Raw genomic sequence first — 26,743 nt, 5'->3', positions numbered from 1 at the left:
TCAACCTCTGGACATGAGGGAGCGTTGACCTCTGGACACGAGGGAGCATCAACCTCTGGACATGAGGAAGAGTCGACCTCTGGACACGAGGGAGCGTAGACCTCTGGACACGAGGGAGCATAGACCTCTGGACACGAGGGAGGGTCAACCTCTGGACACGAAAGAGTGTCGACCTCTGGACACGAAAGAGCGTCGACCTCTGGACTGGAGAGAGCGTCGACCTCTGGACTGGAGAGAGCATCGACCTACGGAGCGGATGAGGCGTCGACCTCCGGAGCGGATGAGGAGTCAACCTCCGGAGCGGATGAGGCATCGACCTCTGGAGCGGATGAGGCGTCGACCTCTAGAGCGGATGAGGCGTCGACCTCTGGAGCGGATGGGGCGACGACCTCTGGAGCGGATGATGCGTCGACTTCAGAACACGATGAGGTGTCGACTTCAGAACACGAGGAGGCGTCCACTGCAGAACACGAGGAAGAGTCGATTTCAGAACACGAGAAGGCGTTGACCTCAGAACACGAGGAGGCGTCGACCGCAGGACTGGAGGAGGCGTCGACCACAGGACTGGAGGAGGCGTCGACCACAGGACTGGAAGAGGCGTCGGCCACAGGACTGGAAGAGGCGTCGACCACCATCGACTTCTGGTCCGGGGGTGTCGATTCCGTGTCCGGAGGTGTCGACTTCTGATCCATCGACTTCTGGACCCTCGACTTCTGGACCCTCGACTTCTGGTCCGTGGGCGTCGACTTCTGGTCCGGGAGCGTCGACTTCTGGACCGTCAACTTCTGGTCCGGGGGCGTCAACTTCTGGTCCAGGAGCGTCAACTTCTGGTCCGGGAGCGTCGACTTCTGGTCCGGGAGTGTCGTCTTCTGGAACGTCGGCTTCTGGGCCGCCGGCTTCTGGAGTGGAGGAGGCATTGCTGCAGATGGGACCGCTTGGACAGGCTGGACCGGATGCGGTGTGACCTCCGGGACCACCGCTGGAACTGGATGCATTTGAACTGGTGGTGCTGGAAACTGGGAGAGAAGGGAGGATAGAGTGTCCAGTTGGAGCTCCTGGAGACTGAGGCTCTGATGGAGTTGGGCCAGCTCAGCTCGGAGACAGGCGAGCTCTGCTGGGTGGACTGCAGGCTTGCTCCTCTGGCACTGAGATGAGGGAGCTGCTGGCTGGACTGAAACCCTCTCCTGGTGATTTGGGGAGGACAGATTGTCCAGCTGGGACTCCTTGAGGCTAACGAGCTGACGGATCCGACCAAGCTCCGCCTGGAGACATGCAAGCTCTGTCAGCTGGGCTGTGGGCGTGGTTCCTCCGCCTGCAGATGACGGAGGCGTGGATTGGACCGGAGACGGGACTGTTGGTCTGACTGGGGGCGGGTCCAAGCAGGTGTGCTGAGCCGGGGCAGCGGCGAGCTCACGGCTCCATCCTGGCACACAGGATTGCGGTGGAGCCCGGCATCCTTCCCCACACCGTGGGCCAGCTCCAGGGGAGTACACAGCCAGTCTGGTGCCCATGAAGCTGGAGCGATCCGGAAGCATCTCCCGGTCCAACCTCTCATCTGGCTCCGGAAGGGTGGAGAGGAACGCTGAGGCTGAGGGTCAGTGACGACGTCGGCGGCGAGGTGACGCCGGAGGAGGAGAAGAAGCCGGCCGGTGGTCTGAAGAGAGGAACTGGAGCAGGCACTCCCAGGGGAGAATCTCCCCGCTGGATCCTTTTACGGTTTGGATCATTCTCTCACGGCGTGTGGGCGAGGTGAGCAGAGGCAAGGATCCAAACGCGGGTGAAGAAGGCAGGTAGGCAGAAATGGTTTACAAAGGCTTTAATCTCGAACATACTAGACATGGAAACAATGATCCAACACGAGACAAAAAAACTGAAAGGGTTTAAATACAAGAGGGTTGGGAACTTGGGTGATTGGAAAACGAGAGGCAGGTGGGAGCAATTAACAGAGACACAAGACTAAACCATAAGGGGAGACAGGACAAGGTGTGACATGATCAAATGAAGCAACAATAAAATATGTTTTTCACCTCTGGTTCCAGTTTCTGGATAAACGCTAAAGATTCAGGTGAGCTTAAATCACTGAAGGTATCCTGATAATCGACGAAGATTTCCAAAGTGACACTGGCTTTTCGAGTTGGCACTACTTCAGTATCTGGGAGATAAAAGGGAAACCCATCATTTCAGTCCTACATCCATTTGCTCAGTCTCTTTTTCAAAACATGCATCATGGCAGCAAACATAATACTTTTGCTTCACTATATTTACGACAACCTCATCTATCTCTGTAATATTAAAAACTTTAAAAATGTGTTGTTAAAACTATGTTTTTACATTATATGAAGTATATAACTTATAAATTGATTACAGCTGATTCTTAAAGTTTTTGTTACAACATAGTGTTTGCTAATTTTAAATAATGTGCAAAAATAAATGAAAAAAAGTAAAATCTCTTGTCCTTATTAATGTACATTTTGCATGTCCTGTGTAACATGTAACACACTTGTCATGAAAAGGTTGTTTGCTTTATAAATATTAATCCATTATGTTAAATTCAATTAAAGGCAAAGGATTAGGTAATGCCTTGATCAAGTAACTTGAGGAAGAATAAAAAGTGCATACATGTAAAATGGCAAACTCTTGGTCTCGGCATGAAAACATAAAAATTAAAGAGATAATTTAAAGGGGTTTGAATGAACACAACTGGCAGGAAGATCCTGTGTCTAATCAAAATAACTTTTCCCACACTAACGACTTCAACGACTCCTCAGGAGATAAGAAGAAGGGGCATTCATGATTAGTTTCAGCTCCTTAAGCAACAATAGACAACTATAGTCCCTCAGACCCTCCCATGATCCAGTCAGAATTGAGAAAGCTCATTGGATGAGAAGAAGCCTTCATTTCAACTCCTTTGGATTACCATGAACTGGATGACTGAGAATCTTCACCAGCATATAGAGATGCTTCTGAAATTTATTACGGTATTAGAATTTCTTTCAAAACAGTGTCTCATAGTTTAATTATTAAATAGTATAAGGATAAAAACATTATTTTGTTGTTTTTGAATTTAATTAAAAATATTTTTAAAGTTATGATTTTAATCTATTAAAATACTTTAAAAGCATGATAACAAGTTGAGACCTTATTCATAACTCATCTGAATGCATTCAAAACTTTATTAAACTTAAAAGCATCTTACCAATTTGTGCAGATGCATCATTTTGTCCAAAAGAGCAGGAATCTCCAAAGACAAATTCTGGACAACGACACTGACAGTTTCCTAGAGTCACATTGAAGAAACAGGTGCCTCCATTGCACTGACAATTCCTACACTGTGATGTAGTAGGAAGTGTTGTCCAAGCTACCGTGGCATTTGAGGAGGTTCCAGCTGCAGATGTTGACTGACTGACTGTTGCTGCATTTGTAGTGACGATTTTTGAGGAGAAAGATGCCTCAGATGTTGATGCCATTGATGATGTTGTCGGACTAAGGCTTGATTTGTTAGTCGTTTTGATTTCAGTAGTAAAAGCAAGAGTGGAATGTGTCAAATTGTTTTTGTGGGAGGAAGCTGTGGGAGGTGTGGTTGTAAACTGGTGAGAAGATGAAGTTACAGAGGATGTTAGTCGATTGCTTGCTTTAGTGGAGGTGGAAGATGCGGACATTGCTGTTGTGGGCTTGTAAGTTGTAGTCAGCGATGTGGAGAACATGGTCTGAGGTGTAAGTGTTGTCAATGTTGTTTCTGTAGGTTCTACTGGCGTGGTTCGCGGTGGCTCTCTGGTTGTCAGTAGTGATGTTTGGACCACATCATAAGTTGTTAATTCTTTCAGTTGATCTGATGTGGGTGTAGGAACATTTTGGGATGTCACACTTGACCTTGACACTGTTACATTTGTGACTGAATGAGTGGCTGACTCTGTCCGTTGTGAGGATGGTGTTGCTTTAGTAGACTCTGATTCTGTTCTTGATGTAGTTGGAGACAATTTCGTACTTGACCATGGATGAGATATTGTTTGTAAACTGCTTGTTTTAAAATTCTTATCAGTTGGAGTTGGAGTAGTTTCAAATGGAGCTAAATTGGTTGATGCTGTCATTTTGTCTTTGGTTTTAGATGTTGTTGAGTCTATAGATGTAATTTTTAAAGTTGATTTTACTGTCATAACAGATGCAGCCTGTGTGACTGTGGTAGGTGACAGATTAGGTGATGTTTCTTGTATAACTGATGACTGGGCAGTTGTTTTAGTACTTGTTAGACCTGTACCTGTGCTGTAAGAAGAAGATTTTACAGTAAACTGATATGTCCTTGGAGGAATTTCAGAGGATGATGTGATGTACATGATTGTGTTTGGGGAGGAAAAGGTTGATTTGGAATACTCCACTATTGCTGATTTGGTAAGTCCATTAGTGGATATCCTTGATGTTGACTCTGTTGGTTTTGATGTTCCTGTGGATGTTAAAGCAGGAACAGGTGAAGACTGTGATTGTGTTGGTGAATTCTTGGTTGAAGAATTTTCCTGACTTGCTGATGGAGGTAGACTTGTAGCTCCACTGCTTACACTTGTTTCAACCATGTGGACTGTAGACGGAGTAAAGTGTGTTGTACCAGTAGTTGTTTTGGATTCATCCATGTTGGTGGATGATAGTCTGTTTATTGTTAGAGGTGTTGATGATTCTGTAGAATGCATTGTTTCAGTGGCTGTTACATTTGTAACAGGTGTAGACTGTCTCACAGTAGATGAAAGGGTTTGTGCAGATATTTCCTGACTAGCTGGTGGTTGTGACTTTGTTGTAGTTCTACTTACACTTGTCTCTGTTCTGTGGGGTGAGGAGGTTTCATGAAACTGAGTAGTTGGTAGAGGAGGTTCAGTGGGTTTAGTGTTGACATCCACTGAAATTGTTGATGAAAAGGTAACTTTAGCATAGTCCATGGTGGTTGGTGTAGATTGTGTGTCGGTTGGTGGTGATTTGGTTAACGATGGTTCCTTACTTGCTGATGAAAGTAGACTTGTATCTGCACTAGTTGGACTTGTTCCAACATTGTTTGTTGTAGACACTGGAGTAAACTGTGTTGTACCTGATGAGCTGAATGTTTTGGATTGATGAAACTTGGTTGATGTCATTTTGTTGGTGGTTGGCAAGGTTGTGGATTCAATGATATTTACCTGTCCAGTAGATTTCCGTATTGTAACATCTGTTGATGGTGGTGTGGCAGATGTTTTGGTTGGTGCAGATGTTTCTTGAGTAATTGAGGGTTTTGAATCAGTTCTTGTTGTGTTTAAACGTGTATCTGTAATGTCAGTTAAAGGTGTTTGAGTAAAGTGAGTGGTCTTTGACAAAAACGCAGGTGTTGTTTGATAAACATCTGTATTTGTAGAAGAAAAAGTCTCTTTAGAATGATTAATGGAGGTTGATTTGGTCAACACATTTGTGGTTGGCACTGAAGTAGATTCTGATGATTGTGTATTTCCTGTAGGTGCAAATGTTGGAACAGATGGTATGAATGTCTCTGTGGGGAAAGCCTTGGTAAAAGATGTTTCCTTACTTGTAGATGGTGGTAGACTTGTGACTGCACTGGTTAGACTTGTATCAGTGTTCTCTACAGTGGAATACATTGATTCAGTGTATTTCATTGTCATGACATTTGTAGACTGTGTCTCAGTGGTAGAGGACACAGTTAATGCAGATGTTTCTTGAGTAACTGATGACTGTGCAGTTGTTGTAGATCTGGTTGTTCCTGAATCAGTGGTTCTTGGAGGAATTTCAGAGGATGAAGTGATGTACATGATTGTGTTTGGGGAGAAAAAGGTTGATTTGGAATGTTCCACTATAGCTGATTTAGTAAATTCATTAGTGGATATCACTGATGTTGACTCTGTTGGTTTTGATGTTCCTGTGGGTGTTAAAGCAGGAACAGGTGAAGACTGTGATTGTGTTGGTGAATTCTTGGTTGAAGAATTTTCCTGACTTGCTGATGGAGGTAGACTTGTAGCTCCACTGCTTACACTTGTGTCAACCATGTGGACTGTAGACGGAGTAAAGTGTGTTGTACCAGTAGTTGTTTTGGATTCCTCCATGTTGGTTGATGGTAGTCTGTTTATTGTTAGAGGTGTTGATGATTCTGTAGAATGCATTGTTTCAGTGGCTTTTACATTAGTAACAAGTGTAGACTGTCTCACAGTAGATGAAAGGGTTTGTGCAGATATTTCCTGACTAGCTGGTGGTTGTGACTTTGTTGTAGTTCTACTGACACTTGTCTCTGTTCTGTGGGGTGAGGAGGTTTCATGAAACTGAGTAGTTGGTAGAGGAGGTTCAGTGGGTTTAGTGTTGACATCCACTTTAATTGTTGATGAAAAGGTAACTTTAGCATAGTCCATTGTGGTTGGTGTAGATTTTGTGTTGGTTGGTGGTGATTTGGTTAATGATGGTTCCTTACTTGCTGATGAAAGTAGACTTGTATCTGCACTGGTTGGACTTGTTCCAGCATTGTATGTTATAGACACTGGAGTAAACTGTGTTGTACCTGATGAGCTGAATGTTTTGGATTGATGAAACTTGGTTGATGTCATTGTGTTGGTGGTTGGCAAGGTTGTGGATTCCATAATATTTACCTGTCCAGTTGATTTCCGTATTGTAACATCTGTTGGTGGTGGTGTGGCAGATGTTTTGGTTGGTGCAGATGTTTCTTGAGTAATTGAGGGTTTTGCATCAGTTATTGTTGTGTTTAAACGTGTATCTGTAATGTCAGTTAAAGGTGTTTGAGTAAAGTGAGTGGTCTTTGACAAAAATGCAGGTGTTGTTTTATAAACATCTGTATTTGTGGAAGAAAAAGTCTCTTTAGAATGATTAATGGAGGTTGATTTGGTCAACACATTTGTGGTTGGCATTGAAGTAGATTCTGATGATTGTGTATTTCCTGTAGGTGCAAATGTTGGAACAGATGGTATGAATGTCTCTGTGGGGAAAGCCTTGGTAAAAGATGTTTCCTCACTTGTAGATGGTGGTAGACTTGTGACTGCACTGGTTAGACTTGTATCAGTGTTGTCTACAGTGGAATACATTGATTCAGTGTATTTCATTGTCATGACATTTGTAGACTGTGTCTCAGTGGTAGAGGACACAGTTAATTCAGATGTTTCTTGAGTAACTGATGACTGTGCAGTTGTTGTAGTTCTGGTTGTTCCTGAATCAGGGGTTCTTGGAGGAATTTCAGAGGATGAAGTGATGTACATGATTGTGTTTGGGAAGAAAAAGGTTGATTTGGAATGTTCCACTGTAGCTGATTTAGTAAATTCATTAGTGGATATCACTGATGTTGACTCTGTTGGTTTTGTTGTTCCTGTGGGTGTTAAAGCAGGAACAGGTGAAGACTGTGATTGTGTTGGTGAATTCTTGGTTGAAGAATTTTCCTGACTTGCTGATGGAGGTAGACTTGTATCTCCACTGCTTACACTTGTTTCAACCATGTGGACTGTAGACGGAGTAAAGTGTGTCGTACCAGTAGTTGTTTTGGATTCATCCATGTTGATGGATGGTAGTCTGTTTATTGTTAGAGGTGTTGATGATTCTGTAGAATGCATTGTTTCAGTGGCTTTTACATTTGTAACAGGTGTAGACTGTCTCACAGTAGATGAAAGGGTTTGTGCAGATATTTCCTGACTAGCTGGTGGTTGTGACTTTGTTGTAGTTCTACTGACACTTGTCTCTGTTCTGTGGGGTGAGGAGGTTTCAGGAAACTGAGTAGTTGGTAGAGGAGGTTCAGTGGGTTTAGTGTTGACATCCACTTTAATTGTTGATGAAAAGGTAACTTTAGCATAGTCAATGGTGGTTGGTGTAGATTTTGTGTCGGTTGGTGGTGATTTGGTTAATGATGGTTCCTTACTTGCTGATGAAAGTAGACTTGTATCTGCACTGGTTGGACTTGTTCCAGCATTATATGTTATAGACACTGGAGTAAACTGTGTTGTACCTGATGAGCTGAATGTTTTGGATTGATGAAACTTGGTTGATGTCATTGTGTTGGTGGTTGGCAAGGTTGTGGATTCCATAATATTTACCTGTCCAGTAGATTTCCGTATTGTAACATCTGTTGATGGTGTTGTGGTAGATGTTTTGGTTGGTGCAGATGTTTCTTGAGTAATTGAGGGTTTTGAATCAGTTATTTTTGTGTTTAAACGTGTATCTGTACTGTCAGTTAAAGGTGTTTGAGTAAAGTGAGTGGTCTTTGACAAAAACGCAGGTGTTGTTTGATAAACATCTGTATTTGTGGAAGAAAAAGTCTCTTTAGAATGATTAATGGAGGTTGATTTGGTCAACACATTTGTGGTTGGCATTGAAGTAGATTCTGATGATTGTGTATTTCCTGTAGGTGCAAATGTTGGAACAGATGGTATGAATGTCTCTGTGGGGAAAGCCTTGGTAAAAGATGTTTTCCTACTTGTTGATGGTGGTAGACTTGTGACTGCACTGATTAGACTTGTATCAGTGTTGTCTACAGTGGAATACATTGATTCAGTGTATTTCATTGTCATGACATTTGTAGACTGTGTCTCAGTGGTAGAGGACACAGTTAATGCAGATGTTTCTTGAGTAACTGATGACTGTGCAGTTGTTGTAGATCTGGTTGTTCCTGAATCAGTGGTTCTTGGAGGAATTTCAGAGGATGAAGTGATGTACATGATTGTGTTTGAGGAGGAAAAGGTTGATTTGGAATGTTCCACTGTAGCTGATTTAGTAAATTCATTAGTGGATATCACTGATGTTGACTCTGTTGGTTTTGATGTTCCTGTGGGTGTTAAAGCAGGAACAGGTGAAGACTGTGATTGTGTTGGTGAATTCTTGGTTGAAGAATTTTCCTGACTTGCTGATGGAGGTAGACTTGTAGCTCCACTGCTTACACTTGTTTCAACCATGTGGACTGTAGGCGGAGTAAAGTGTGTCGTACCAGTAGTTGTTTTGGATTCATCCATGTTGGTTGATGGTAGCCTGTTTATTGTTAGAGGTGTTGATGATTCTGTAGAATGCATTGTTTCAGTGGCTTTTACATTTGTGACAGGTGTAGACTGTCTCACAGTAGATGAAAGGGTTTGTGCAGATATTTCCTGACTAGCTGGTGGTTGTGACTTTGTTGTAGTTCTACTGACACTTGTCTCTGTTCTGTGGGGTGAGGAGGTTTCAGGAAACTGAGTAGTTGGTAGAGGAGGTTCAGTGGGTTTAGTGTTGACATCCACTGTAATCGTTGATGAAAAGGTAACTTTAGCATAGTCAATGGTGGTTGGTGTAGATTGTGTGTCGGTTGGTGGTGATTTGGTTAACGATGGTTCCTTACTTGCTGATGAAAGTAGACTTGTATCTGCTCTGGTTGGACTTGTTCCAGCATTGTATGTTGTAGACACTGGAGTAAACTGTGTTGTACCTGATGAGCTGAATGTTTTGGATTGATGAAACTTGGTTGATGTCATTGTGTTGGTGGTTGGCAAGGTTGTGGATTCCATAATATTTACCTGTCCAGTAGATTTCCGTATTGTAACATCTGTTGATGGTGGTGTGGCAGATGTTTTGGTTGGTGCAGATGTTTCTTGAGTATCTGAGGGTTTTGAATCAGTTATTGTTGTGTTTAAACGTGTATCTGTAATGTCAGTTAAAGGTGTTTGAGTAAAGTGAGTGGTCTTCGACAAAAATGCACGTGTTGTTTGATAAACATCTGTATTTGTGGAAGAAAAAGTCTCTTTAGAATGATTAATGGAGGTTGATTTGGTCAACACATTTGTGGTTGGCACTGAAGTAGATTCTGATGATTGTGTATTTCCTGTAGGTGCAAATGTTGGAACAGATGGTATGAATGTCTCTGTGGGGAAAGCCTTGGTACAAGATGTTTCCTCACTTGTAGATGGTGGTAGACTTGTGACTGCACTGGTTAGACTTGTATCAGTGTTGTCTACAGTGGAATACATTGATTCAGTGTATTTCATTGTCATGACATTTGTAGACTGTGTCTCAGTGGTAGAGGACACAGTTAATGCAGATGTTTCTTGAGTAACTGATGACTGTGCAGTTGTTGTAGTTCTGGTTGTTCCTGAATCAGTGGTTCTTGGGGGAATTTCAGAGGATGAAGTGATGTACCTGATTGTGTTTGGGGAGGAAAAGGTTGATTTGGAATGTTCCACTGTAGCTGATTTAGTAAATTCATTAGTGGATATCACTGATGTTGACTCTGTTGGTTTTGTTGTTCCTGTGGGTGTTAAAGCAGGAACAGGTGAAGACTGTGATTGTGTTGGTGAATTCTTGGTTGAAGAATTTTCCTGACTTGCTGATGGAGGTAGACTTGTAGCTCCACTGCTTACACTTGTTTCAACCATGTGGACTGTAGACGGAGTAAAGTGTGTCGTACCAGTAGTTGTTTTGGATTCATCCATGTTGGTGGATGGTAGTCTGTTTATTGTTAGAGGTGTTGATGATTCTGTAGAATGCATTGTTTCAGTGGCTTTTACATTTGTAACAGGTGTAGACTGTCTCACAGTAGATGAAAGGGTTTGTGCAGATATTTCCTGACTAGCTGGTGGTTGTGACTTTGTTGTAGTTCTACTGACACTTGTCTCTGTTCTGTGGGGTGAGGAGGTTTCATGAAACTGAGTAGTTGGTAGAGGAGGTTCAGTGGGTTTAGTGTTGACATCCACTTTAATTGTTGATGAAAAGGTAACTTTAGCATAGTCCATTGTGGTTGGTGTAGATTTTGTGTCGGTTGGTGGTGATTTGGTTAATGATGGTTCCTTACTTGCTGATGAAAGTAGACTTGTATCTGCACTGGTTGGACTTGTTCCAGCATTGTATGTTATAGACACTGGAGTAAACTGTGTTGTACCTGTTGAGCTGAATGTTTTGAATTGATGAAACTTGGTTGATGTCATTTTGTTGGTGGTTGGCAAGGTTGTGGAATCCATAATATTTACCCGTCCAGTAGATTTCCGTATTGTAACATCTGTTGATGGTGGTGTGGCAGATGTTTTGGTTGGTGCAGATGTTTCTTTAGTAACTGAGGATTTTGAATCAGTTATTGTTGTGTTTAAACGTGTATCTGTACTGTCAGTTAAAGGTGTTTGAGATAAGTGAGTGGTCTTTGACAAAAACGCAGGTGTTGTTTGATAAACATCTGTATTTTTGGAAGAAAAAGTCTCTTTAGAATGATTAATGGAGGTTGATTTGGTCAACACATTTGTGGTTGGCATTGAAGTAGATTCTGATGATTGTGTATTTCCTGTAGGTGCAAATGTTGGAACAGATGGTATGAATGTCTCTGTGGGGAAAGCCTTGGTAAAAGATGTTTCCTTACTTGTTGATGGTGGTAGACTTGTGACTGCACTGGTTAGACTTGTATCAGTGTTGTCTACAGTGGAATACATTGATTCAGTGTATTTCATTGTCATGACATTTGTAGACTGTGTCTCAGTGGTAGAGGACACAGTTAATGCAGATGTTTCTTGAGTAACTGATGACTGTGCAGTTGTTGTAGTTCTGGTTGTTCCTGAATCAGTGGTTCTTGGAGGAATTTCAGAGGATGAAGTGATGTACATGATTGTGTTTGGGGAGGAAAAGGTTGATTTGGAATGTTCTACTATAGCTGATTTAATAAATTCATTAGTGGATATCACTGATGTTGACTCTGTTGGTTTTGATGTTCCTGTGGGTGTTAAAGCAGGAACAGGTGAAGACTGTGATCGTGTTGGTGAATTCTTGGTTGAAGAATTTTCCTGACTTGCTGATGGAGGTAGACTTGTAGCTCCACTGCTTACACTTGTTTCAACCATGTGGACTGTAGACAGAGTAAAGTGTGTCGTACCAGTAGTTGTTTTGGATTCATCCATGTTGGTGGATGGTAGTCTGTTTATTGTTAGAGGTGTTGATGATTCTGTAGAATGCATTGTTTCAGTGACTTTTACATTTGTAACAGGTGTAGACTGTCTCACAGTAGATGAAAGGGTTTGTGCAGATATTTCCTGACTAGCTGGTGGTTGTGACTTTATTGTAGTTCTACTGACACTTGTCTCTGTTCTGTGGGGTGAGGAGGTTTCATGAAACTGAGTAGTTGGTAGAGGAGGTTCAGTGGGTTTAGTGTTGACATCCACTGTAATTGTTGATGAAAAGGTAACTTTAGCATAGTCAATGGTGGTTGGTGTAGATTGTGTGTCGGTTGGTGGTGATTTGGTTAACGATGGTTCCTTACTTGCTGATGAAAGTAGACTTGTATCTGCACTGGTTGGACTTGTTCCAGCATTGTATGTTGTAGACACTGGAGTAAACTGTGTTGTACCTGATGAGCTGAATGTTTTGAATTGATGAAACTTGGTTGATGTCATTGTGTTGGTGGTTGGCAAGGTTGTGGATTCCATAATATTTACCTGTCCAGTAGATTTCCGTATTGTAACATCTGTTGGTGGTGGTGTGGCAGATGTTTTGGTTGGTGCAGATGTTTCTTGAGTAATTGAGGGTTTTGAATCAGTTATTTTTGTGTTTAAACGTGTATCTGTACTGTCAGTTAAAGGTGTTTGAGTAAAGTGAGTGGTCTTTGACAAAAACGCAGGTGTTGTTTGATAAACATCTGTATTTTTGGAAGAAAAAGTCTCTTTAGAATGATTAATGGAGGTTGATTTGGCCAACACATTTGTGGTTGGCATTGAAGTAGATTCTGATGATTGTGTATTTTCTGTAGGTGCAAATGTTGGAACAGATGGTATGAATGTCTCTGTGGGGAAAGCCTTGGTAAAAGATGTTTTCCTACTTGTTGATGGTGGTAGACTTGTGACTGCACTGGTTAGACTTGTATCAGTGTTGTCTACAGTAAAATACATTGATTCAGTGTATTTCATTGTCATGACATTTGTAGACTGTGTCTCAGTGGTAGAGGACACAGTTAATGCAGATGTTTCTTGAGTAACTGATGACTGTGCAGTTGTTGTAGTTCTGGTTGTTCCTGAATCAGTGGTTCTTGGAGGAATTTCAGAGGATGAAGTGATGTACATGATTGTGTTTGGGGAGGAAAAGGTTGATTTGGAATGTTCCACTGTAGCTGATTTAATAAATTCATTAGTGGATATCACTGATGTTGACTCTGTTGGTTTTGTTGTTCCTGTTGGTGTTAAAGCAGGAACAGGTGAAGACTGTGATTGTGTTGGTGAATTCTTGGTTGAAGAATTTTCCTGACTTGCTGATGGAGGTAGACTTGTAGCTCCACTGCTTACACTTGTTTCAACCATGTGGACTGTAGACGGAGTAAAGTGTGTCGTACCAGTATTTGTTTTGGATTCATCCATGTTGGTGGATGGTAGTCTGTTTATTGTTAGAGGTGTTGATGATTCTGTAGAATGCATTGTTTCAGTGGCTTTTACATTTGTAACAGGTGTAGACTGTCTCACAGTAGATGAAAGGGTTTGTGCAGATATTTCCTGATTAGCTGGTGGTTGTGACTTTGTTGTAGTTCTACTGACACTTGTCTCTGTTCTGTGGGGTGAGGAGGTTTCAGGAAACTGAGTAGTTGGTAGAGGAGGTTCAGTGGGTTTAGTGTTGACATCCACTTTAATTGTTGATGAAAAGGTAACTTTAGCATAGTCCATTGTGGTTGGTGTAGGTTTTGTGTCGGTTGGTGGTGATTTGGTTAATGATGGTTCCTTACTTGCTGATGAAAGTAGACTTGTATCTGCACTGGTTGGACTTGTTCCAGCATTGTATGTTATAGACACTGGAGTAAACTGTGTTGTACCTGATGAGCTGAATGTTTTGGATTGATGAAACTTGGTTGATGTCATTGTGTTGGTGGTTGGCAAGGTTGTGGATTCCATAATATTTACCTGTCCAGTAGATTTCCGTATTGTAACATCTGTTGATGGTGTTGTGGTAGATGTTTTGGTTGGTGCAGATGTTTCTTCAGTAATTGAGGGTTTTGAATCAGTTATTGTTGTGTTTAAACGTGTATCTGTAATGTCAGTTAAAGGTGTTTGAGTAAAGTGAGTGGTCTTTGACAAAAACGCAGGTGTTGTTTGATAAACATCTGTATTTGTGGAAGAAAAAGTCTCTTTAGAATGATTAATGGAGGTTGATTTGGCCAACACATTTGTGGTTGGCATTGAAGTAGATTCTGATGATTGTGTATTTTCTGTAGGTGCAAATGTTGGAACAGATGGTATGAATGTCTCTGTGGGGAAAGCCTTGGTAAAAGATGTTTTCCTACTTGTTGATGGTGGTAGACTTGTGACTGCACTGGTTAGACTTGTATCAGTGTTGTCTACAGTGGAATACATTGATTCAGTGTATTTCATTGTCATGACATTTGTAGACTGTGTCTCAGTGGTAGAGGACACAGTTAATGCAGATGTTTCTTGAGTAACTGATGACTGTGCAGTTGTTGTAGATCTGGTTGTTCCTGAATCAGTGGTTCTTGGAGGAATTTCAGAGGATGAAGTGATGTACATGATTGTGTTTGGGGAGGAAAAGGTTGATTTGGAATGTTCCACTGTAGCTGATTTAATAAATTCATTAGTGGATATCACTGATGTTGACTCTGTTGGTTTTGATGTTCCTGTGGGTGTTAAAGCAGGAACAGGTGAAGACTGTGATTGTGTTGGTGATTTCTTGGTTGAAGAATTTTCCTGACTTGCTGATGGAGGTAGACTTGTAGCTCCACTGCTTACACTTGTTTCAACCATGTGGACTGTAGGCGGAGTAAAGTGTGTTGTACCAGTAGTTGTTTTGGATTCATCCATGTTGGTTGATGGTAGTCTGTTTATTGTTAGAGGTGTTGATGATTCTGTAGAATGCATTGTTTCAGTGGCTTTTACATTTGTGACAGGTGTAGACTGTCTCACAGTAGATGAAAGGGTTTGTGCAGATATTTCCTGACTAGCTGGTGGTTGTGACTTTGTTGTAGTTCTACTGACACTTGTCTCTGTTCTGTGGGGTGAGGAGGTTTCATGAAACTGAGTAGTTGGTAGAGGAGGTTCAGTGGGTTTAGTGTTGACATCCACTGTAATCGTTGATGAAAAGGTAACTTTAGCATAGTCAATGGTGGTTGGTGTAGATTGTGTGTCGGTTGGTGGTGATTTGGTTAACGATGGTTCCTTACTTGCTGATGAAAGTAGACTTGTATCTGCACTGGTTGGACTTGTTCCAGCATTGTATGTTGTAGACACTGGAGTAAACTGTGTTGTACCTGATGAGCTGAATGTTTTGGATTGATGAAACTTGGTTGATGTCATTGTGTTGGTGGTTGGCAAGGTTGTGGATTCCATAATATTTACCTGTCCAGTAGATTTCCGTATTGTAACATCTGTTGATGGTGGTGTGGCAGATGTTTTGGTTGGTGCAGATGTTTCTTGAGTAATTGAGGGTTTTGAATCAGTTATTGTTGTGTTTAAACGTGTATCTGTAATGTCAGTTAAAGGTGTGTGAGTAAAGTGAGTGGTCTTTGACAAAAATGCAGGTGTTGTTTGATAAACATCTGTATTTGTGGAAGAAAAAGTCTCTTTAGAATGATTAATGGAGGTTGATTTGGTCAACACATTTGTGGTTGGCATTGAAGTAGATTTTGATGATTGTGTATTTCCTGTAGGTGCAAATGTTGGAACAGATGGTATGAATGTCTCTGTGGGGAAAGGCTTGGTAAAAGATGTTTCCTTACTTGTAGATGGTGGTAGACTTGTGACTGCACTGGTTAGACTTGTATCAGTGTTGTCTACAGTGGAATACATTGATTCAGTGTATTTCATTGTCATGACATTTGTAGACTGTGTCTCAGTGGTAGAGGACACAGTTAATTCAGATGTTTCTTGAGTAACTGATGACTGTGCAGTTGTTGTAGATCTGGTTGTTCCTGAATCAGTGGTTCTTGGAGGAATTTCAGAGGATGAAGTGATGTACATGATTGTGTTTGGGGAGGTAAAGGTTGATTTGGAATGTTCCACTATAGCTGGTTTAGTAAATTCATTAGTGGATATCACTGATGTTGACTCTGTTGGTTTTGATGTTCCTGTGGGTGTTAAAGCAGGAACAGGTGAAGACTGTGATTGTGTTGGTGAATTCTTGGTTGAAGAATTTTCCTGACTTGCTGATGGAGGTAGACTTGTAGCTCCACTGCTTACACTTGTTTCAACCATGTGGACTGTAGGCGGAGTAAAGTGTGTCGTACCAGTAGTTGTTTTGGATTCATCCATGTTGGTTGATGGTAGTCTGTTTATTGTTAGAGGTGTTGATGATTCTGTAGAATGCATTGTTTCAGTGGCTTTTACATTTGTGACCGGTGTAGACTGTCTCACAGTAGATGAAAGGGTTTGTGCAGATATTTCCTGACTAGCTGGTGGTTGTGACTTTGTTGTAGTTCTACTGACACTTGTCTCTGTTCTGTGGGGTGAGGAGGTTTCATGAAACTGAGTAGTTGGTAGAGGAGTTTCAGTGGGTTTAGTGTTGACATCCACTGTAATTGTTGATGAAAAGGTAACTTTAGCATAGTCAATGGTGGTTGGTGTAGATTGTGTGTCGGTTGGTGGTGATTTGGTTAACGATGGTTCCTTACTTGCTGATGAAAGTAGACTTGTATCTGCACTTGTTGGACTTGTTCCAGCATTGTATGTTGTAGACACTGGAGTAAACTGTGTTGTACCTGATGAGCTGAATGTTTTGGATTGATGAAACTTGGTTGATGTCATTGTGTTGGTGGTTGGCAAGGTTGTGGATTCCATAATATTTACCTGTCCAGTAGATTTCCGTATTGTAACATCTGTTGATGGTGGTGTGGCAGATGTTTTGGTTGGTGCAGATGTTTCTTGAGTAATTGAGGGTTTTGAATCAGTTATTGTTGTGTTTAAACGTGTATCTGTAATGTCAGTTAAAGGTGTTTGAGTAAAGTGAGTGGTCTTCGACAAAAATGCAGGTGTTGTTTGATAAACATCTGTATTTGTGGAAGAAAAAGTCTCTTTAGAATGATTAATGGAGGTTGATTTGGTCAACACATTTGTGGTTGGCATTGAAGTAGATTCTGATGATTGTGTATTTCCTGTAGGTGCAAATGTTGGAACAGATGGTATGAATGTCTCTGTGGGGAAAGCCTTGGTAAAAGATGTTTCCTCACTTGTAGATGGTGGTAGACTTGTGACTGCACTGGTTAGACTTGTATCAGTGTTGTCTACAGTGGAATACATTGATTCAGTGTATTTCATTGTCATGACATTTGTAGACTGTGTCTCAGTGGTAGAGGACACAGTTAATGCAGATGTTTCTTGAGTAACTGATGACTGTGCAGTTGTTGTAGTTCTGGTTGTTCCTGAATCAGTGGTTCTTGGAGGAATTTCAGAGGATGAAGTGATGTACATGATTGTGTTTGGGGAGGAAAAGGTTGATTTGGAATGTTCCACTGTAGCTGATTTAGTAAATTCATTAGTGGATATCACTGATGTTGACTCTGTTGGTTTTGATGTTCCTGTGGGTGTTAAAGCAGGAACAGGTGAAGACTGTGATTGTGTTGGTGAATTCTTGGTTGAAGAATTTTCCTGACTTGCTGATGGAGGTAGACTTGTAGCTCCACTGCTTACACTTGTTTCAACCATGTGTACTGTAGGCGGAGTAAAGTGTGTCGTACCAGTAGTTGTTTTGGATTCATCCATGTTGGTTGATGGTAGTCTGTTTATTGTTAGAGGGTTTGATGATTCTGTAGAATGCATTTTTTCAGTTGCTTTTACATTTGTGACAGGTGTAGACTGTCTCACAGTAGATGAAAGGGTTTGTGCAGATATTTCCTGACTAGCTGGTGGTTGTGACTTTGTTGTAGTTCTACTGACACTTGTCTCTGTTCTGTGGGGTGAGGAGGTTTCATGAAACTGAGTAGTTGGTAGAGGAGGTTCAGTGGGTTTAGTGTTGACATCCACTGTAATTGTTGATGAAAAGGTAACTTTAGCATAGTCAATGGTGGTTGGTGTAGATTTTGTGTTGGTTGGTGGTGATTTGGTTAACGATGGTTCCTTACTTGCTGATGAAAGTAGACTTGTATCTGCACTGGTTGGACTTGTTCCAGCATTGTATGTTGTAGACACTGGAGTAAACTGTGTTGTACCTGATGAGCTGAATGTTTTGAATTGATGAAACTTGGTTGATGTCATTGTGTTGGTGGTTGGCAAGGTTGTGGATTCCATAATATTTACCTGTCCAGTAGATTTCCGTATTGTAACATCTGTTGATGGTGGTGTGGCAGATGTTTTGGTTGGTGCAGATGTTTCTTGAGTAATTGAGGGTTTTGAATCAGTTATTGTTGTGTTTAAACGTGCATCTGTATTGTCAGTTAAAGGTGTTTGAGTAAAGTGAGTGGTCTTTGACAAAAACGCAGGTGTTGTTTGATAAACATCTGTATTTGTGGAAGAAAAAGTCTCTTTAGAATGATTAATGGAGGTTGATTTGGTCAACACATTTGTGGTTGGCATTGAAGTAGATTCTGATGATTGTGTATTTCCTGTAGGTGCAAATGTTGGAACGGATGGTATGAATGTCTCTGTGGGGAAAGCCTTGGTAAAAGATGTTTCCTCACTTGTAGATGGTGGTAGACTTGTGACTGCACTGGTTAGACTTGTATCAGTGTTGTCTACAGTGGAATACATTGATCCAGTGTATTTCATTGTCATGACATTTGTAGACTGTGTCTCAGTGGTAGAGGACACAGTTAATGCAGATGTTTCTTGAGTAACTGATGACTGTGCAGTTGTTGTAGTTCTGGTTGTTCCTGAATCAGTGGTTCTTGGAGGAATTTCAGAGGATGAAGTGATGTACATGATTGTGTTTGGGGAGGAAAAGGTTGATTTGGAATGTTCCACTATAGCTGATTTAGTAAATTCATTAGTGGATATCACTGATGTTGACTCTGTTGGTTTTGTTGTTCCTGTGGGTGTTAAAGCAGGAACAGGTGAAGACTGTGATTGTGTTGGTGAATTCTTGGTTGAAGAATTTTCCTGACTTGCTGATGGAGGTAGACTTGTAGCTCCACTGCTTACACTTGTTTCAACCATGTGGACTGTAGACGGAGTAAAGTGTGTTGTACCAGTAGTTGTTTTGGATTCATCCATGTTGGTGGATGGTAGTCTGTTTATTGTTAGAGGTGTTGATGATTCTGTAGAATGCATTGTTTCAGTGGCTTTTACATTTGTAACAGGTGTAGACTGTCTCACAGTAGATGAAAGGGTTTGTGCAGATATTTCCTGACTAGCTGGTGGCTGTGACTTTGTCGTAGTTCTACTGACACTTGTCTCTTTTCTGTGGGAGGATGATTCATCAAACTGAGTAGTTTTTGCAGGAATTTCAGTGGGTGTAGTCTTTATTTCATTTGTAATAGTTTGGGGAATGGTAGATTTAGCATAGTCAATGGTGGTTTGTGTAGACTGTGTTTCTGTTGGTTGCAAAGTGGTTGATGATGTTTCTTTACTTGCTGATGAAGTTGGATTTGTATCTGCACTGGCTGCACTGTTTCCAACAGTGGATTTTGTAGAAATAGGAAAATCTGTTGTACCTGATGAGCTGACTGTTTTGTATTGATGAATGCCTGCTGACGGTGTCCTTTCCTTGGTTGTTGGCAAGGATGTTGTTTCTATAGTATATGTCTGTTCAGTAGATTTTAATACTGTAACATCATTTAATGGTTGTATTGTGGTAGTTTTTGTGGTTGGTGCAGATGTGTCTTGAGTAATGGATGGCCCATTTGTTACTTTTGTATTGACACGTGTATCTGTACTTTCAGTTAAAGATGACTGAGTAAATTGAGTGGTGTTCGGAAAAAAGTTAGAAGGTGATGTCTGGTAAACTGCATTAGTTTGATTCATGGTCGTCTGTGTTGATTTTGTTGCATCTCCTGTGAGCGTAAAGATTGGAACAGATGTTGAAGGTGTTGAAGCGATGATTTTCTTTTTTCCTGTTGTAATTTGAGCTGAGGGACTTTGCAAAGACTGTTGAGTATTTGTTGGTTTTATATTAGAAATTCCTGTTGTGGCAGTTGATGAGATTGCATCTTGAAGTTCTGTTTTTTCTGTCAACTTTTCCATATTTTGAGATGTAGACTGTGACTTTGCAGATGAAGAGATGACTATTGAAGGTATTTTATGGTTATCTGTTGTTGTGTCAATACTGTACACTTTGCTTGTTTTTGAATACTCTGTGTTTGAATGAGGAATTTCAGAGTTAGTACTGTGGGAATCCTCTGTAGAGAAGGTTGTTCTATAAAAGTTCATTTGGTTGGATGTTGTTGGAAGTTTTGTGAAGGATGATGAGATGGTCTCATTAGGAATCTGAGTTTTTGTCGGTTTTCTTGTCATAAATGATGTAGACTGAGTCTCTGTAGTTAAAGACGTTATTGTTGTCTCATCTCTAGTAAGAGGGTCATTAGTGATTGTAGTACTTGTATCTTCTCTGTCAGTATTTAGTCCCAAAGAAGCCTGAACAGATTTGGTTGAAGTAGAGGTATCTTCCATGTCTGAAGTAAAACTGTTTGCTGTAGTAACACCATTGTAGGTACTATGAGGAAGTTCTTTGGTGTTCGTGGATGACTGGAGGTTTATTTTTTGATTAGTTCCTTTGAATGTACCCATCATTAAATATGTTGACTGTAGATCTGTGGTTGAAGACCTCCTTGCATTTGATGCATCCTTGGTAGTTGGATGTTGAGTTGTTACTGATGATGAACTGGAAGAAAATTCTGTATTTGTGGGGAAAAATAGTTAGGATCTGATCAATGTGTGAATTAGCAGTTGGTCTGTTTGTGTGTGATGATGAGGTTAATTCTTTTGATTCCATGTTGGCTCATTTTGTTGAGATGAGTCATTCAATATTTGCTCAACTTCTAAAAGCGCAGATGTGTTATGTCTTCTTGTGTTTATGTTTGAGATTCATGTATTTATGCTCACCTGTTATCTGGGGATTCTCTGTCATTTCATCTATTTGATCTTGTTTCGCATTTAGATTTTCTGTAAAAACATAAATGAATTATCAAATAAATTCATGATTCAAGAGACCCTGATTTAAAAAAAACAGGTAGTTTAAAATATCAAAAACCATCTCTTGATCTTCATCAAGATGGAAATAAATTGGAGATGGTGGCTTGAATGAATGCCAAACATCAGCCACAAGGAAGGAAGCCAGAACACCATAAGAACAATATTTTACAGAATGCACAGCACTTCATTTTTTACACCTTTTGTTAAGTTACAGCCTGATTCCAAAAAGGATTGTGGTACTATATTTGACCTCAAAACACTACACACAACGGGAAGAACACTTTAGAGATGTTTGCAAATTTATGTAGAAAAACAGAAACATTACTTGTGCTTTGTTATATTTTATATGTATAATTTATAAGAAATCATTCCATCAACCAGGAAATGAACCAATGTGCTATATGAGCATAAAAAAGAAATGACCCCTGCAAGGGCCAACAAAAATGTATAAAACAAATAAAAGCAAAAGATGCAAGTAAGACAACAGAATAAATCAGGATAAAAGCTCAGTTCTTGAAAAATATGGCTAAAACATGTGCTGAGGGAACGCCACAGAATAAAAATGAGTCTTCATCCAGTAGTGAAGGTGGTTGTCTGACCTCAAGGGGAGGTCATTCCACAGCTTAGGGGCCAAGATCGAGAAAGCCCTTCCTCCTCTAGCTGAGCATTTTACCCGTGGAGCAACTAGTAAGTCTTGCTGTGATGATCTGAGTGAGTAACTCAGCCAGACAGCTTGGAGCACAGCCCTGCAGAGACTTAAAAATAAAGACAAGCATCTTGAACCTGATTCTAAAGCAAAATGGAAACCAATGTAGATGAGCTAAGACAGGTGTGATATGTTCCTGCATTCTGGTGGTTGTCAGGAATCTAGCTCCAGCATTTTGTGCAAGCTAGAGCTGAGCTGGTGCAGCCTTACTAATTCCTAAGTAGTCTAGGTGTGAAATAATAAAATAATGGACAACTGTTGGGTAATTTCACCAATCCAAGATTACCTTAGGGAAAGTCCAAAGCACAGGGGGTTATAGTAATCAATCGATCAACACCAATACCAATCACAAACAATCAATTTAGACTTTGCAAAGTGGAGAGGAAAGAAAACACACCAGTCAAGGTTGCAGTTCACTCTCATCAGGCTGACGCCTTCCGACAGCATTTATTAAGCACACGCAAAGATTAACGCACACACATTTTAACATTCCTTAGACTCTCAGGTGGAAAGCTGTAAAAGGGAGTCTAAACTTTCTCCAGGTACACCCTAAATCAAACAAAGCTCTTGCTAGACTTTCTCAAGGGAGTGTTACTGATAAAGGTCAGTGCCAAGGCAAGGTCATCCTCCTAAAACCTACTCCTCCCTGTAAGACCTACTGGAGCCTGGTATCTATCAACAGAATGAAAAGGATGAAGCTACGTTTAATAAGACACCAGATGTTTAACAGTAAAGACATCAATATTAGTTCAATAATGTTAATATCAGTTTTTATCTAACAACAACAGTCAAAAAAGTGTGCACGCAACACTAGCAACGTGATCCTGTATAGGCGACGAAGATGGAAAAAGCAAGGGTGCATCAACACATTTATTTGAAGCTCTTTTAGTGATGCATCCAACCTCACACCCAGATCAGTGACAAGATCCTTCTTAAGAGAAGAGAGTTCAGTTTCCTGGTTTGATGCATGATTAATACTCGGGCTAAAAGCGATGATCTCCGTTTTTCCTTCATTGAAGCTTAAAAAGCTGGAAGCCATCCAGGCTCTAACCTCCTCAATCCAGGATTGGCATGACTAGTCTGCAGTACCCTGTCTGAAGGGAAAATATATCTGGTAATCATCACCAGACTGATGAAAATTGACCCTGTGCTTCCGAAAAAGTTTACCTGTTGGGTCACATGAGTGACACAACATAAAGTGTTATATGTCATGTTTTATGTTAAAAGTGTGTTTAAAAATATCATTAATCAGAAAACTGGTGATGGAAAAGGGATGTTTGAATAAACTATTTACCCTAATAAATAATAATATGTCAAAAAATGGAAAATCCATAAAGAATAGTTTAAATTTTGGTCATTTCAAAATTCTAAAAATTTTAATCTCACTCACAGGTTAGTGTCCTAGTATTTTAATCTTCTTGAATGTGAAAAAAAATCGAAAACATGAATCGAGGTCACATTGCGTGAAAATGACTTCCTTCATTTTTGAATAAGGGGCATTTCCGTCTTTCTCTGTTCCCTATCTAATCTTTGTGTAATGTTTTATTTTCTAACATTTACTTTCTTCAAATATTAACATAACTTGATCAACCATTTTCCTCTGTATCGGTGATATTTCTTCCCGGTTAGAAACGTTGGTGTCATGGATTTTGCATTGCATGCATGAAGAGATTTAGTACTGAGGTCATTTCCATTTAACATGAAAGTTAACAACAGCTTGGATTATACTTTCAAAATGTTTTCTTTTAAAAATACCTTTACTGTATAAAATGAGATTGAACTGAATGATAAAAAGTTTATTCTTTTAATACTAAAACTGAAAACATTCCTGGTGGGTCAAACTGAAAATGAGAATTCACACTTTAACACTGAGGAATACAACTATGCATCATCAGGTGAAGTGTAATCATTCCTCAGCAGATTCAGACGATTTTACAATGACTATCATTAAAAAAATCACAAGCTTACCTTCATTTTGTGCAAATGTTGTAGGGAATGCACTCAGCATGCTGACACATACAGTAAAGATAAGGAACATGGTGGAAAATGTCCTCCAGTTACAGGATTGCTGGTAAATCCACATTATGTCTGCTCTCAGATTCTGCGATGAAGTGGTTGAAGAGTGATAAAAATTTTCACCTGTAGAAAAACTAAATCAGTTGAGTTTGAGATTTGTGGCGATCTTCTAGTTCAGTTAGGATCTGACTGGCAGTACAAGTGTGAGAGCTCCTCTGTGTCATCACGGCTGTTACAGAGGTTGTTACTGACGTGCTGAATACACCCTGAGCAAATTTCCACAGAGTTGCCGCTACTGACGCTGATGCTGAAGAGAACAGGTGGATGAGGGGAGGTGTGAGAGGGTGTGACTGTATTTTTACTGTACATCAGTCACTCAAATAGTTCACACTTGGGTTGCTTATGAGTTCCAGTTTCTTTAAAAAGAAACACGAAAATAAAATCAAGATAAGACATCTTGATGTTCAATGGCGTTGATGTTCTTGTGAATATTCCTCAAAACGAGGGAATGTTCACTTTTTAAAATTTTTAAACAAGTTTAGGATATTTCTTTGTAATTTGGAAACAGACCAGGGATTGTACACACTTTTATGTGTCTTTTGTCACTTTACGATATGATTCTCACTGACTGTCCCAGTTTAGAAAATAATAAGTGTTGTGAAGGAACAAACACTGGCCGGCCAAAAGAAAAGTTCACACTAACATTTTGTTGGACCACCTTTAGATTTGATTACAGCACACATTCGCTGTGGCATTGTTTCGATAAGCTTCTCGTAAAAGAGTTAATTTACATCTTAAGGACCCGTGAGACGTAAGATTCCATGGTAAATGTGAAATTAATCTCACGGACCGTTGGATTATTTTAACCAGAAGGTTGGACCTTTTTATTGCAGGGATTATGGAACGCTTGTATTAAGTGAGAGACAGCAGAAGAGAGAGTCCTTTAAAACGTTTAAGAAGATTTATTTCTAACAATTTAAACAATTTTAAACAAGACTAACTCTAACTCTAAGTGATGAATGGGTCTGGTGTAATGAGACGTGAGATAGATGGTGTATGTGTGAGTGATGTTATAATCAGAACTCTCGTATCCGGAGAAGCAAGTCTGAATGATGTTGTGATGTTTTGCTTTTAGCTATGATCAGAGTTTGATCGGAGTTTCATAAACACATGAGATGCCATTTTGTCGCTCTACACATACCCTTCAGGATGAGACCTCCGTACAGATACCGAATGCCAGGTCCTTGGACCCCCCTTTTGGTACAGGAGCCAGTGAAACAGTGTCAGCAGTACGACAGACTAGTCTTTGGATTGTCTCCAGGTAAAAAGCGATAGTTGGTTCACAGCGTCGGATGGACCCACTTGGGTCAGTGAGTTCAGCTTTTATTCTGAAAGGAACCGTTGCTTGGTTGGTAAAATGCAACAGATTTTATCCAGTTTGTTGGTTCTTTGCTTAAAAAGGAAGTCTGGATGGCCAGTCCGATACTTCGCTTAGCATGCGGTGAAGTGCAGCGAACTCAGAGAACTGTTGAGAACTCCAGTGAGATCTTGAGAACTGAACTTAAGATGGCGTGGGAACTGGTTTTATTAATCTGGATATTTTGATTTCTGGTCTAATCAAAGTTGTCAGATTTATAAACACCACAGAGACTATGCCATGCTTCCGAAAGGAAGGTTCTGATTGGATGAGTAAACAATGTGTCATGTGTTTACATTACGCATAGTCAGAATGTCTAGTGCAGCTAGATTAAGTCATATTACTTATTAAAGCATATTAATCATAACATTGTCGTTTCACAGATCGGTCATCATCTTATTATTGACTAACACTTTGTTTGATTAGCTTTATTAAAAATAGAGTTCTTTGAGTTATCAAAAGGAAAATGAACATTTAATAAAAATACCTAATATCCTTTATCTTCAATCTTCTCTTGAGCTGGAAAGAATGCAGTTTTAGAAGCGAATGCATGACCTTGAGGCAGTCTTATGCCACTTAGTACTGTATCAGAGGGATCTGTGGAGAGAAGGTAAATACACAGGGTTTATCTCCATCCAGTGTTGCATTAATGTTTCTCCAAAATCTTGCACTGATGGAGGCAGGGCTGGATTATCATTGCAGGGGCCCCTGGGCACAATGTGCTTAGGGCACATCCTGTTGCTGAACCTAGATCTGACCAACTGCAGCAACCCCAGATCATAGCACTGCCCCCACAGGCTTGTATGCTCTAGGCATGATGGGTGCATCACTTCATCTGCCTCTCTTCTTACCCTGATGCACCATCACTCTGGAACAGGGTCCATCTGGACTCAGACCAGTTCTTAATAATGCACTGGACAGTTCTGAACTCAATTTTAGTCATTTCTGAAATCTCCTTAGATGTTTTCTCTGCTTGATGCCAATGGTCTGACCCTTCTCAGACTAACATCTTTTCCAATACCACCAGATATTGCTTTCCACATGGTTGTTTAAAAAATGAGAAGCAACTCATTGCACCAGTTGGTTAAATAACTTGTAGCCAGCTGAAAGATAACTGCCCATGCAGTAATTATCCAATAGGAGGCTCCTACCCGTTCGCTTTGTTAAATCCAAGTACTGACTTTTCTTTGGCCGAGCAGCGTATTTAACGATCACTATGAAAAAAATATTTAGCATTTAACAGTCAGTAAATCTATTTCTGTTTTGAGATCATTATGATTTAATAACTTTGTTTTATTTTGTTTTGATCTATGTGAAGCACTTTGTTATTCTATGTCTGTGATAAGTGCTATATAAATAAAATGTACTTACTAATTTACTTACTAAATCTCACAGATTTAAAGTTATTTTTTGAATACTTCTTAATATTCAGATTTTAAAAATTGTATCCAATTTTCAAGGAGCCTGATCTGTTCAATGTCAAACCTGCTGATTGACACAGACTTACTGCTCTGGATCTGTCATGATGACCTGGTTCAGATCTACAGTTGATCATTTGTTCGTTGTGTTAATTGGAATAATTTATTACAAATTATCTCATCCCTC

At 40.4% G+C, this 26,743-nt stretch overlaps 1 protein-coding gene across 1 annotated transcript in view; it reads right to left on the bottom strand.

Annotated features, from left to right (window-relative positions):
• Positions 1-23,998, bottom strand: part of LOC107385905 (serine-rich adhesin for platelets-like) — a 26,999-nt gene extending 3,001 nt beyond the window's left edge. Inside the window, exons 1-4 of the mRNA XM_015960064.3 lie at positions 23,674-23,998; positions 20,910-20,969; positions 3,197-20,701; positions 2,028-2,152 (exon numbers count right to left, since the gene is read on the bottom strand). Of these exons, the coding sequence (XP_015815550.3) occupies positions 2,028-2,152; positions 3,197-20,701; positions 20,910-20,969; positions 23,674-23,788 (17,805 nt within the window). The 5' untranslated portion in view covers positions 23,789-23,998. The remainder of the gene's footprint in view (positions 1-2,027; positions 2,153-3,196; positions 20,702-20,909; positions 20,970-23,673) is intronic.
• Positions 23,999-26,743: the final 2,745 nt, after the last annotated feature.

The sequence above is a fragment of the Nothobranchius furzeri genome, chromosome 3 (genome assembly GCF_043380555.1).
Source record: "Nothobranchius furzeri strain GRZ-AD chromosome 3, NfurGRZ-RIMD1, whole genome shotgun sequence".
In the NCBI taxonomy this organism is placed as follows: domain Eukaryota; kingdom Metazoa; phylum Chordata; class Actinopteri; order Cyprinodontiformes; family Nothobranchiidae; genus Nothobranchius; species Nothobranchius furzeri.
This window is presented reverse-complemented; position numbering and strand designations above follow the sequence as displayed.